At 40.1% G+C, this 14,399-nt stretch overlaps 1 protein-coding gene and 1 long non-coding RNA gene across 10 annotated transcripts in view; both read right to left on the bottom strand.

Annotated features, from left to right (window-relative positions):
• Positions 1 to 2,350: 2,350 nt before the first annotated feature.
• LOC145441459 (uncharacterized) lies at positions 2,351 to 5,065 on the bottom strand. Its single transcript, XR_013915832.1, has 3 exons — positions 4,932 to 5,065; positions 3,923 to 3,985; positions 2,351 to 2,906 (listed from the first exon to the last, which is right to left on the bottom strand). It is a non-coding gene; the product is annotated as an uncharacterized LOC145441459 (long non-coding RNA).
• A 1,252-nt stretch (positions 5,066 to 6,317) lies between these two features.
• The window catches only part of LOC145440342 (uncharacterized), a 28,805-nt gene continuing 20,723 nt past the window's right edge, over positions 6,318 to 14,399 (bottom strand). For 4 of the 9 annotated variants that reach the window (XM_080317916.1, XM_080317921.1, XM_080317918.1 and 1 more), the window contains 9 exons: positions 12,403 to 12,603; positions 12,150 to 12,338; positions 10,220 to 10,408; positions 10,015 to 10,155; positions 9,194 to 9,265; positions 9,108 to 9,135; positions 7,112 to 7,138; positions 6,476 to 6,490; positions 6,318 to 6,372 (listed from right to left, as the gene is read on the bottom strand). In XM_080317916.1, the coding sequence (XP_080174042.1) occupies positions 6,333 to 6,372; positions 6,476 to 6,490; positions 7,112 to 7,138; positions 9,108 to 9,135; positions 9,194 to 9,265; positions 10,015 to 10,155; positions 10,220 to 10,408; positions 12,150 to 12,338; positions 12,403 to 12,603 (902 nt within the window). In that variant the 3' untranslated portion in view covers positions 6,318 to 6,332. Of the gene's footprint in view, positions 6,373 to 6,475; positions 6,491 to 7,111; positions 7,139 to 9,107; positions 9,136 to 9,193; positions 9,266 to 10,014; positions 10,156 to 10,219; positions 10,409 to 11,152; positions 11,286 to 12,149; positions 12,339 to 12,402; positions 12,604 to 14,399 lie in introns of those variants that run through there. The other 5 variants (XM_080317922.1, XM_080317924.1, XM_080317925.1 and 2 more) reach the window with 3 other exon arrangements.

Raw genomic sequence — 14,399 nt, 5'->3', positions numbered from 1 at the left:
TTCGATTAATTTAACCAGAGTGAAGTTATCACACAAAATTCTATCACAAATCGAAGGGTACCTACTAAATGTGACATACAACAACATGAACGGTTGTATCACCAAAATGATGAAACAATGGCGTATCCGGATATTGTATCCGGATTTGGACACTGACACATGATAAAACGTATATACAACTCTGTCCATACCAAATTTTATGCGGATCTGTCGCGTAAAACATGTCCAAAACAGACAACTATGATTTATTGCAAGTATTATTTCAACCAAATACAATACGCAAGAAGACGTTCAGGAGTCGAGGCTTGTCCCAAAGCATAATCGAACCGAGTTTTAGCCAATTCTACCGTCTAGTTCGAGTCGAATTTCATCTCTACTTTTCAGAGAAATTGCACGAGTATCATCACCTGGCCAACGTCTTTCGCAAAATTACACGCATAGCTCTCGGATTAAAGACGCCGATATTTCTATCATAGACAAGTGTTCCACTTTTAACCACGTTCAGGAGTCGAAGCTTGTCCCAAAGCATAATCGAACCGAGTTTTAGCCAATTCTACCGTCTAGTTCGAGTCGAATTTCATCTCTACTTTTCAGAGAAATTGCACGAGTATCATCACCTGGCCAACGTCTTTCGCAAAATTACACGTATAGCTCTCGGATTAAAGACGCCGATATTTCTATCATAGACAAGTGTTCCACTTTTAACCACGTTCAGGAGTCGAAGCTTGTCCCAAAGCATAATCGAACCGAGTTTTAGCCAATTCTACCGTCTAGTTCGAGTCGAATTTCATCTCTACTTTTCAGAGAAATTGCACGAGTATCATCACCTGGCCAACGTCTTTCGCAAAATTACACGTATAGCTCTCGGATAAAAGACGCCGATATTTCTATCATAGACAAGTGTTCCACTTTTAACCACGTTCAGGAGTCGAGGCTTGTCCCAAAGCATAATCGAACCGAGTTTTAGCCAATTCTACCGTCTAGTTCGAGTCGAATTTCATCTCTACTTTTCAGAGAAATTGCACGAGTATCATCACCTGGCCAACGTCTTTCGCAAAATTACTGGTATTGCTCTCGGATAAAAGACGCCGATATTTCTATCATAGACAAGTGTTCCACTTTTAACCACGTTCAGGAGTCGAGGCTTGTCCCAAAGCATAATCGAACCGAGTTTTAGCCAATTCTACCGTCTAGTTCGAGTCGAATTTCATCTCTACTTTTCAGAGAAATTGCACGAGTATCATCACCTGGCCAACGTCTTTCGCAAAATTACACGCATAGCTCTCGGATTAAAGACGCCGATATTTCTATCATAGACAAGTGTTCCACTTTTAACCACGTTCAGGAGTCGAAGCTTGTCCCAAAGCATAATCGAACCGAGTTTTAGCCAATTCTACCGTCTAGTTCGAGTGGAATTTCATCTCTACTTTTCAGAGAAATTGCACGAGTATCATCACCTGGCCAACGTCTTTCGCAAAATTACACGTATAGCTCTCGGATTAAAGACGCCGATATTTCTATCATAGACAAGTGTTCCACTTTTAACCACGTTCAGGAGTCGAAGCTTGTCCCAAAGCATAATCGAACCGAGTTTTAGCCAATTCTACCGTCTAGTTCGAGTCGAATTTCATCTCTACTTTTCAGAGAAATACAATCTCTACTTCTCAGGCCAGGTGATGATACATATATTTCGGATAGTTACGTCACACAGCTCCGGACGAATAGCCTGGACTATGGCTGCGGGCTATTCGTCCGGTTCCGGACGAATAGCCACTGCCATTAATTTATACCGGTACTTGAAGAGATAGTAATTATTATCCGTCTAAACTGTCCTACATGTATTGTATAATGTGGAATAGCTTCAGCTATCAGTGTGCAAAGAAAATGCTCTCTATACCCGCTGCTGTTGTTATTCACATTTAAGATCTCTTTATCAGGTAGGCTACCGTACTTTACGTGCGTGTTTGTGTGTGGGGGGGGGGGTCCGTGCCTCACCAGCCATGAACCTCACCGCACGTCACTGCATGGAACCATACCATGTTGCAAACACTGTCGGCATAAATAACTCGCGCGCAGCGCGACGAAAAATTTCGAGATTTCGTCGAATGTTAATTTGTAATGAGAACTCGGGTGCATGTAGAACTGTTGTTTTACTAATCATATGTCCCTACTGCAACCTCAACTGCGTCGCCATTTTTCTTCAGCGCCCCTTCAAAATCAAAATCGCCCTTTGGGGGCGATGGCGACCAGGCTAAAGAAACACTGTCGTAGTAGGTTATGGTTTCAGTCTGCATTTTACTGTTCTGCACCCTGCTCTAAAACAATCTGGAAAACGGAAAACCAGGTGGGGTACAATACGAATTATTTATTCGACGATTCCAATAGCAAATTTCAGTCCAGCCCCCCTTCCCTTAACGTCATTGAACACAAGATCACGTCACACTGAGAAATATCAACATGTGAAGACGAACATAGATTGAAGGCAACTGCCGAAAACCGGTGACCTTGAGCAAGTTTACAATGATGTCGACGTGTAAAGATACACCAAGTCGCAAAAATGTCCAGTCCATTTCAGAACGCTGACGCCTTGGACGCCTGACTTCATCGCACATCGCAAGAATCCGAACCAGCAATTCAACCTCGCACTACCTGCACCCGACGAATGAAAAATACAGCGGAAAGAATATCATGAATAACAAATGGCTTTTAGCCCGTGTCGCGACATGCGACGTTGGAACATGATTGAAGATAAGAGTTAAGAACTGGAGTCAAGAAATTGTTTAGTCACGAACAGGGTGAGTTGACACGTAGGAGACATATACGCACTGCGCAGGCTACAGAATGTAACTTAGTGACGTTGAGATGATCACGCGACGGCTGCTTTTTCGGGTTGCTCCACGAGCGGTCTGAATGTGTAAAAAATGCGATGCATTACAGACAGCAACGAAGACAGGGACATATTTCCATTCCATGGTGGATCAGGAGCAGGGTTGTTATGACTCTTAGTTTTTGGTGACTCGACTCAGTCCATTTGCGTATTGACTCGACTTGTACTCGATTCAATGGGCTTGACTCAACCGAATTTTGTAACTGGAAGAATTGTAAAGTTACGAGATTATTGGTATTTCGTCTATCAGTCCTTGAAAAAATGGGACTAGAAACACGGGAGGCGAGGAAATTAGTATATTATGAATGCCGGGCATTCGATATCACCGAAGCAGGGTTCAAGAAAGCAGGTTTAACATGACTTAAACTCAAAACTGACAAGCTACTCCAATAACTTGGACTCGAGTCACAACACTATCACTCGAATTCGACCCTCTGCTCCCCGACTTGGATTTGAGTCAAGACAAAACTATAAAAGTAAGATTGACTTTTGACTCGAAATCTTGCGCCTTGATTACAACCCTGGTTATGATCACTTAAGAAAGTACTTATAACGGCCCGCATTGTGAACTGAACATATACCAGTTGCGGGAGCTGAGCCGGAAAGTTGCCTTTTTTGTAGTCAACCGACCACGAAGTGGGAAAAGTTCACCATTTTTCAAGATTTTCCTCTGGTATTCCAAGCTTGAAAATTTTGACAAAGTGTCCTCCTTGCCAGATTCTAAAATATGATAACCCCTAACTTACGCTAACCTGAAAGTCTCCGCGGAACCCCAAATTTTCGCAGAGTCATACACATCTACAACATTTCTAAAGATTGCTTGTGTGCGAAATGATCTGTTTATCAACAGGGTGCTGAAAAACCATTAAAATATGTTTTCCGCCTCTCGACCTCCCGCGGAACACCTGAGACTGGCTCACGGAATCCCTGGGGTTCCATGGAAAACCGGTTAAGAATCACTGCATTGGACGAATCATTGTACGCAGCCCTACCAGCAGAACAGTTGAAAACAAGTAAGATGATTCATAGACTTACATGTCTTCTGGTTCTGAACGTCTTTCGCCTCCTGCTTCGCCTACATTGCTTTCGTGTTTCCCACTAGAATGAGCAAGACTAAATTAGTCTGTATATATATGGAGAGAGTTTAGTTTACTCTAACAGATCCAACGCAACTATCAAACATTACGAGAAATGAATCCCATCGCTGGCCAGAGTGCAAGGTAAAATCCCTTTCCAATATGACGCAAGGGGACACATTCACACTATACTGTTTAACTAGGCTTGTTGTAATTCATGACTCACCAGGACTTCACCAGCAATTAAAGTAACATAATATAACTTGGAGTCGGTGTCGCTATTCCAGTAGAAGCAGAGAATGGCAGGTATTAAGAATACTCAAATAAGTAGTTTTAGAATGTAGAATTGGTGAAGGCGCACACTTTCGGTCGTAAGTTTTTTTTCAATCCTTGCGGTCAATGATTTCGCGCCATTCATGGCGTTTTTCAGTTCTGCCTGTACGATCGCCTGGCTGTCAAAGCTATTAAGGGGGAGGAATTGCCAGAACAGAGGACATTTGGACGCCCGCATGGGCATTTCCGATATCTTACAAATAGGAACACAAATTGTACGGTAACCACACAAGTGTCGCTTAATTGCACCCTAGGAATTTACCGAAGTTTGTTTAGAAGTCAATGTGGTAGCTTTCACGTACAAGTTGTCCCAAACTACTTGAGGGCTACTTTTTAACAGTTTTGTACAACACTCCAGTGTGACATACCCATAAAGTAAACCATCAACTCTCTATTACGACATCACGCAGGAAAATTTGTAAATAAATTCAAAATTTAATCATTTATTTCTCTAGTTAATGGACAAGCATACAACTTCATACATTTAGAAATGACGTATAAAATTCTGATATATTAGGCGGACCAGCAGGAAACTTGCCCCAGACCGGCAGTCGAGAATCACGGGTGGTCTATACATTCATGAAAAGGTCACATAAAACACACTATATCATCAGAAACACATCAGTACTTCTTACCCATCATTAGAATCATCTTTTGAACTGTAGATGCAGCCGCAGGGTCCCCTAAAAATTCATGATTTCTTTATTCAATCAACTATACGGAACCAAAATAGTCACTGACTCGGTCATGTGCATTTCTCGATTAGCGGTGGAACTTACATGGGAGGACTGTTATGTTCGTGCATTTTACGTTGGTATCGTTGGTCATGCTTTGTATTTATACCCTGTGTTCTGTTATCTACTGGTCTTTCGTTCAACTGAACTCTGGATCCTGTCGCCTGTCTTAAAGTTATTCTGCCTTATAATATACTGATTTCATATTGCAAGCTTCGTCGTATCGGTTATTGTTCAAACAAGAGCAAGAACATAACAAGCGGAATTCAATGTTATAATGGTATCGAAAATCAAGATACCAAGCATGTCCCGAAGATGAAATTCTGCAGGCTACTTTCGAGTTAATCCAAATTTCAAGAATCGGGGTTAAGGTCGATAATTACATTGGTGAAACAGCGATGCATTATCTGCACGAGATGGTTTAGCATTAGTTAACTCTGATGAAACGGCCACTTGAGAATGAAGAGCCATTAAATGACATGGTATACAGCTGTCAAATTTCACTACCGTACTTGAAACCAATGACGATTGCACGCAGCTCGCGCAAACTTGCAGGGCTGTACGACTAGAAAATTTTCAGCATCTCCAAATTAGATCAGAATTAGAATTATAGCTACACCGTTTTTGCGAATTAAACTAGAATTAAAATGATAGCGACACAATTTTCTCAAATTAGATTAGAAATAATATTACTGAAATAGCAGAAGAAATACAACAAAAATCAGGTTCAGTTCATATCAAATAACAGTTCCTTCTCGTAAGTGTTGAGAATGGCAAATGTCTGCTAACCCAGGCTGTCTCGTTTCACACTTGTAACATTTTCAGGAAAATCACAAATCAGATTATATTTAGATTGCCGACATTTTGCTTCAATTAGTCTAAGAAGACAACTTGAACTAACTAGTGCACACTGGAAGTGACAGTATAGGACGGTGGTAAAAAGCTCGTATATTAACTGCAGTTTAATCGAAACTTATCAACGTATTATGTTGGACATGAAATGTGTATTGATGACAATTAGACTGTGAACTGTTCCGGCTGGAAAATCTGGTATACTAAACTGCCTACATCTTGACATCGTAATACAGAATAAGGAGCAGTTGATTGATAACCGTTTGCGATATATTGAAGTATTATATACTTCATTAATTTTCAGTTTAGCGTCATTTATGCCTATTTTCACTTGAATCCATCAATTATCTTAGCTCTAAAAGCTGTAAAGGAGGATATTTAGGCATCTTCGGAGAGCAAATCCTAAAAGAGGACGTATGGTAACCCTGGTATTATATTAAACAGAGATATTTACCAGATCACAATGCTGCATTTCAGTATTGGCGCACACCTAAAACAAATATATGTGAGGTGTGAGACTCGGCAGCAGAGGCGGATCTTACAATGACAAATTACCACCAAACCACAGACAATGACTGCAAAACATAACTCACCAGCATCCAGAGTTCCTAAAAAGACACACGAGATGGATGATAGACAGAAAGCATCTGGTGGAATGTCAGACTAGTGGTGAATACATAATAAGGAGTCTCAACTTATGTAATTCAATGTGGATACTGGGTAATGGGCATTTTATGTTCGAGCAAGATTTGATGACCAAGATTTTTATTGTCAAGTCATGAATTGCTACAAACTATTCGCATTAGATCAGTGTTTCCAAACGTGGGCGATTTTGAGAGACAGAGGGTCGAAAATAACAAAGGGTGATTGATGAGGGGGGGGGGGGGCAAAAACGTACAAAGGGGTCGAAAATGTTAGAACGACCAGTCAGGTATATTTAATTACGCGGGGTTATTCTGGAACTGCCGCGAAAAGTGATCAAAAAGGTCAACTCGCCTTAAACTATCCTCAGACACCAGGATCGTCGCGAAAAGTACACCTTATTTTAGTAAATTTACTAGCGGTCAGAGTTGGCTGCATAAATTTCCCGTTTATATGTCTTATTTCTTGGATCCGAAAATAGGGGGGAACGATAAATATATGTCGAGCTTGATAAGGGGGCGATGAGTCGAAAAAGGTGGGGAACCACTGCATTAGACATTGAGAATAAACATCCACATTAATCTTACCCAGATCGGAACGCCTCTTCACTTGGTCTGTAAGGGAAAGTGAGATCACACAGTTACCATACAGTCTATCAAATAGCAACCTTTGCATTAATCCAAAGAGTACCAGCGCCATAGACAAAAAGAAGCTAAGGGATTATCATGCAGAGGATTGAACTGTTGGCGTAAATTGACAGTAGTGGATGGCTAATGTATGACTTGCTCGGGTGCAACACTGTCCAATATTGCAAGTATATAAAAAGCAATTCATTTCCGTTCAGGAAGTGAACACCACAATGGACTCGTGTAGAGTGAATGGAAGCGAAATGCAACGCATGCCGTGCTTCCATTAGGAGTAATGATAATGAAACCAGCAGGCCTACCTACTCAAAATACGCATTCGCCGACTACACCAGCATATTAAGTGTTGCACATTGAATTGAATTGCCCATCAATATATTAACCTTGCGTGATCATTCAAGTAATGGCAGACAAGGCAGTGATTTTATCTGTTGCCACTGCCCTGCATTATGCGGAATGGCTGCATGAGAACAATCAAAGTCCATAAATGATATGCATGACAAAGCAGCCTGTGATATCGAATCACTACAATACCTTGTCACTCGAATATGCATTTGCTATGATGAATGTTTTCCTAAAAATGTTGAAACAATCAGAGCTAGACAACTCTTATCACAATGCTTTTCTTTTATTCAATTTTTACCGACGCCGATAGAACTCATATCTGTCATATGAACCGCAAAGTTGACACCTAGATCAAAACTTCAAAAAATCCAGAGACCAAGACAATTCCATGCCACCCCTTCAGCTTGATAGCCATCTATCCTACAGAAGTAACCATTTCAAGCAATATAAGCTACAATGTCACCGAATATGGTGTTAAGTACTCTCACCATATTTCCAACTCAATGTGAATACTTCAAGTCACATCAATACCTCATGTCTTGGCAAAGTCTCAGACATCGAAGGTTTCCAAAGCTTTCAACCGGCAAAGTGCCTTACTATAACTGTTACCCAATCTGTATTTATATCAAAGTCATTGGATCATAATCATAACACATGAGAAGGCTACAGAAGAAGATGGTAACGGTGAATATTGCTGATTCGGAAGTATGGCATTGTCTATGAATATTGACTGAAGTTGGCATGAATGATATCAGGGTTGTAATGACTCAAGTCATGACTGGACTCACGATTTTTTGGTGACTCGACTTGACTCGAGTCATTTCACGCATTTGAGAAAATGACTCGACTCGAGTAAATTTTTGTATCGTCTCGATTTGTACTCGAGTCATTGTGCATGACTCGAAACTAGGATGGCCAATAAAGACATTTCATTGTTCGAAGAATAGTAAAGTCACCACATTATTGGAAATTTGTCCATCAGTCCTGATGCTTGGAAAATAGGGCCAGAAACTGTTAAGACTGAGGAAAATTACGATATTATGAATGCGTGCCATCTACATCACTCGAGCAGAGTTGCAAAAAGTGGGTGGAACAGGATTGAACTCAAAATGGTGAATTGAAAATGTCTCGACTTGACTCGAGTCAAAACTATAAAAGTGAGATTGACTTGTGACTCGGAACCTTGCGACTTGGTTACAACCCTGGATGATATTGATAAATATTTTACGTCTGATCTAGAACACAGGACTCAACCAAGTTTCATGATTCGGGAGATTCTATATTATTTGATTCAATTCTCAAGTACCAGGACCGATACTTGAAGAAAATATGCGCATAGACCCTATTTTGTCTGTTTGAATAAACATGTTAAGAGAGAGAAAAATGAGTATATTGTGAATGCAAGGCCTTTGACATCATCCAAGAGTTTCACAAAAGCGAGTTGAACCCGTCTTGATTTTAATAATGAACAATGAACTCGGACTCAAGTCTAAACACTATGACTCGAACTTCCTCCCTGAAAGTGAGTGGGCTTGACTCGAGTCATCTCTGCTATTGGCAAAGATGCCATGCCAGAATACGAACGGTATCTTACGTGGTGAACGGTGCGAGTGCATCCAATCCTGTATAAGCACAAGTCGTGAGGCACTGCGGAATTCAGTCAAATAAAATGGAACGAACCTACTGCTAGAATGCAGACTGCTAGTAAAATAGTCGCAATCGTGCTCAAAACAGTTCCCGGTACTCCGCGTGCTGCAAGAAAAAGAGTCACAATGAAATTATCACCATTATGGTTGGGCATGATGATTCGAGTACTCGAATCGAAACCGAGTATTAATTCCAATGATTCGAGTCGAGAAGTGAAAGAAAAATTATTCGAGTACTGAAACTGTACGCTCCTTGCCACAAATGGTTGATTTATCAACGTGAACTCTTTGATATAAATTTCTGTTATGAAAGGCTGTACAATGTACAATAGGGCTGTTAGAAAAAAACTTTTTTCCTGAATCTTGCTGGCTAATTGATTAAATCGTTAATTTGCCTTGAAAAACGACACACACCAAATTTGAATTCATTCCATCCGGTAATCACGGATTTCGTAGAGTTTGAAAATTTTGAATTTACCCAAAAATGAAAAAATAAACTTTTTCAAATTTTTCTGCCAGCACCATGAAATTATTGAGCTGTCTTCAAAAACGATGCAAAACAAAGTTGACCCAATTCCAACCCGGAGAAGCAGAATTATTTGAGTTTTTCTTTGATAATTCTGGGTTTATCCTTGATAGGTGGATTATCTAAGAATTATCATCGAGAAACTCAAGTAAAATATTATTCTATGTGACGTACAACTTGCATTATATTTACTGTGATGTGGTCACATTAAAGTTACACATGTTAACTTTCAAAGTCATTCGTACTGTTGTGACATTATAACGAGTGATGCTCGATTCAGAATCGAATCGCTCAGGTACTCGACTATTTCCAACAGTAGTAAAAATCACCTGTGGTACACATCCCTGTATCGCAACAGGCACCAGTCGGCACGCAGCAGCTGGGAGAGGTCGCGAAGACTATAGGAGCAATGGTTGCCAGCGAAACCCCAAGAGCAGGACATATTGTTAAGTAGATCGGGGCCCACATCTCTAAAAATATAAACATCAACTACTCATCTCGTCCCTAAATGGTGATTTGAAGCGGATGTGTTACTTCGTCCGAATGCATCACCCGATAGGCTCTTCTTCTTGGCTCCGATAACAAATTTCTGCAGCATTTGCCCATGTTTACGTATCCATACCACTACAAGAGCTATCACAACGAAGGCCAGAATGATATCAGCAATTATTAGATTCCACGATGTCTTTTCCTGGCTACAACAGGAGTCACAGCATGCACCGCCTGAAATTAACGCATAAGATTATGTAATTGTCAATATCTACTTGGTATCATAAATGTTACCGCATGAAATGATAATCATGGTCTGCCATAGATATTGGACAGGTGGTGCAAGACTCGGAAGGCTATATCTGCAGCTTCCTTGTCCTGTCCAGCGGCATATGCACATCATGCACTCATGGTACGCATATGCACATTCACAGATCGTTTGTTTGTGGTATTCATGGTGTTTGTCGACTACTATGGTCATTTACTATTCCGTAGCTGCCAACTTGTAACACGGCCCACTTCTAGGTTTTATAACACACCGCGTACGCGGACGAGATGGTGTGGAGGAGCCCAGATAAACCTCCAACACTTAGGTAGGAATCCTTGCACAGATCATGTGTATGTATATCAGGGGTCATATCATATGCGGCAAAAACACCGAGGACAATAACATGTAGCATCCTGTTCCTATTCCATCTGATAGACTATTTCTCTTAGGCTTTCGGAACATTTTCTCCAATAACACAGCACAGCTCATCAAAAAGCTGGCATTCGCGGCTTGCAGGCTATTGTTTGAAATTTTATTACCCTGATGTCACATCAATCCACTCAAAACAACGGCACAAACATAGGTTGTAGGTAATTGTCCGGAACGTGAATCAGAATTTGTGATAGAACAGTAAAATCATGTGAAGATGCGGTCAACGCGATGTAAAGAAAAATATATTGCTACATACATGATATTTTTAACCATCTTACCATTTCGAGACAACTGATAACATGAATCACAAGAATGCACAATGCCAAAATTCATACAACGGGTTGAGATGTGACATGCCTAGCAACCATGCATCAATCTTCCAAAGCATTGAATCGATGAAATACAGGACACCTATGAAGGAAGCAATTGCACAGTGAGGGTGAATCTCAAACCAACCCAAATACATAAAGAAAAATATAAAAGCAGCAACAAGCATAAACAACAAGAACAAATTAAACTTAATACGAACCAATAATGTTACTCCAGGCACAGAACATAATTATTAAACCAACAAATTATAAAGCACTTGAAACCAGGACTCGACAAAACCGAGTACCTGGGTGATTTGATTTAGAGTCGAATATTAAGCTTCGAGTCGAGTCGTGAATTCGTACCACCCATTGTGCAGTCCTAACAGTAATAATGATTTCAAGTTCAATAGAATATCTTTTTTACGACTCCACATCCTCCAAAATAATTTCACATTTCTGGGCATGACTATTTCAAGGCTCGATCATTACTTGACTTGAATACTCGTAGCTTTGTGCAAAACGCACTACGATGCTGAGATACAGCTAACCGAGGTTCAGAGACTTCAGTAGTGGAAAAGAAGTGTTTAAAATATACTTTATAAAATATTAGGCATATTCTTCATGTGAAGGATATATATTTCCATTACTTGAAAAAAAAACGATTCTCCTACTTGACTAAAATCATTACAATTTATATTGGACTCGGATTTGAGTGCTCGAGTCATTGGGCCCAGCCCTGTGTGAAACAAATAACAAACAAAAGCGTGGTGCGCGTAGCGAACAATCAAGATGAAACAAGATGTTCAAATGCGCAGCTTTCAACAAGTCAGACCCCATGCATAGAATAACCTTAAACTTTGAACATAATCCTCCAACAATGCAGTGCATGACAAACCAAAGTATAAATATGCAGAATAGAAAAAAAAGACAGTGTCCATCCATGCGCAAGACAACCATTAAATACCTCTGCAATTACACAAAGGACCAGACACGTTGACAGTATCAGCTCCGATGCAGAACACTGCGGCGGTAGTTGAGCAATCGCAGCCATCGCACTTGTAGCTTATAGGTTCACCACTAACCACCTCCCCATTTTCGGGAATGCAGGACCCATTGCAGACACTCTTAATCGAAGCTAGACTACATACAGATCCTGCCAAAATTATGAACGCACGGCTATCATTCCCTGTAATCTGCGGTATTCTGATATCGAATACCTGAAGTAGTTGACTTTGACTTACAAACTGAAGTGGAGTTGAATGTATTATTACCGGTACATTGAATTGGAAGCGAAGTAACACGTTCAGATCCACCGACACATTCATACGGCAGAGTGTCACCATTGCACAGGTTTGAGATATTGTGTACCCGGCAGGATTTCCCGCATAAAGCGTCAATGGAAGACGTGTCGCAAATATCTGTTGGAACAATGCATGCAAGGACTCCATGTCGCTCGCATGAAAAATCATTGTGCGTGGCAAGTATTGGGCGATGCTTCGTGGGTTAGGATGTATCAGTTTGCGGAACGGCACTGCTAAATCGATTGAAAAATTGACAACCAACGAGAATCACGCTTGCCATGCTTGCCAAAAAACGACAAGGTACATCAAGAAACAGAATAGTAGATTGGTAGCGTGCATAAGGGTTGTTGAAAATTAACTTTTTTCTTCAAATTGTACTGATTATTTTTCAAATTTTAATAATAGTTTTCCTGGTAGGTCGTTCTATCACGTATACCGGTAATTGAAAAATTTCCCGCCGTAAATACTATTCTTTTCAAATCCAAAATCCTGTACTCCAATGACTTTGCGCTTCTACAGATTTGAATTGAGCCAAATTTGTTATGCATGATTTTTTCAGACAACATTACAATTTCATGGGGACAAGAGTAAAATTTGAAAAATATTAATTATTTTTGATTAAATTCAAAAAATTTTAAACAGGTTGGAATTGAACCGAATTTGGTGTGCGGTATTTTTATCCAACCGAACAATTTTATGGAATAGCCAGTGGTAATATTTAAAGAAAAGGGTTGTTTTTAAGCAACCCTAGTGTGCATGATGCAGCAGCTACCGTGGCTCACGAGATCAACATTAAGCACTACATAGATAGGTCTAACCGGCAAGCAACCCAGCTGCAACCAAATCCTATCAAACAGATTTGACTCTTAATAAAAGCATCTATTTCCCAAACAATTCCTCATGGTTGCATTGCTTTTTGTAGCACCATCTTTTAGTAGCTGGAAATGCTAACGCTAGCATATCCCATTGTGCAATACAAACTCCAAATACAATTCTACTTTGCATAAACATTGATTCCATATCTGTCAAGACGGCATTAATAATTCGATGCAGATTTTGCTGACTTATAAACAGTAAATGTTTCGTCGGGTGCGATACCAAATTCATTGATTCAAATAAGTCATAAAAAAATCTAGTTTAGATCAGGGATTTCTAGAGTTTTAGATATCCCTGGTTTTGACTTTTCTGATCACCCACACTCAGAAATTCAATTCGGCATATTAGTATGCACTGCACATGAGCGTACTTCAAAATTTTACTTTGACAAGAAAGGTGACATAAAGACGCCGTGTCGTTAAACGAATCTGTTGCATTGCGTACAATGACAGTCTGTTTGGTCCGTGAGCTGCCGCTTGTGCACTTATAATCAAGTGAACTTCCACATGTTATTTCAGATACGCCTCCATATTGGCAATTATCTCCACTTCGGCAAACAGGAGCAATGGATGCCTGACTACAGATTGCTGTTGAAAACAAATTTTATTCGTTCTGCACTAGGTCCACTCCCTAATTGTCCACATACACTTGTACAGATTGCCTCTCATCGATGATCTAAAATTCACATGCGGTACTTGATATTAAAAAGCAACGAGATCCCCTACACACTCAATGCATGCCATAAAATCCATCTCACGGCAGAAGTGCCAGGGCAAAAACATTCTAAACCATGCACAAAAGCACACAAAATTGATTCCTGAACAACTTGAATGTTGCAACACACCCCTATCTCGACCCTGACTAATTCAGAATCCACCATCACCAGTTTAACACAAACAAATGTGTACAATTCAAAAGAAAATAATGGAAACTTAAAAACTTTATTTAATGCTGCCTTTTGTATATTATATGTGGTTCCACTGAAGCTTCTACAAAGAACTTCATTTTCATTATTCGCCTTTCGGAAGAAATGTGGC

This window comes from Botryllus schlosseri, chromosome 6 (genome assembly GCF_051294905.1).
Source record: "Botryllus schlosseri isolate E-star chromosome 6, Bs_hap1, whole genome shotgun sequence".
In the NCBI taxonomy this organism is placed as follows: Eukaryota; Metazoa; Chordata; class Ascidiacea; order Stolidobranchia; family Styelidae; genus Botryllus; species Botryllus schlosseri.
The sequence above is the reverse complement of the archived record's forward strand: the minus strand, read 5'-3'. Positions and strand labels throughout refer to the sequence as shown.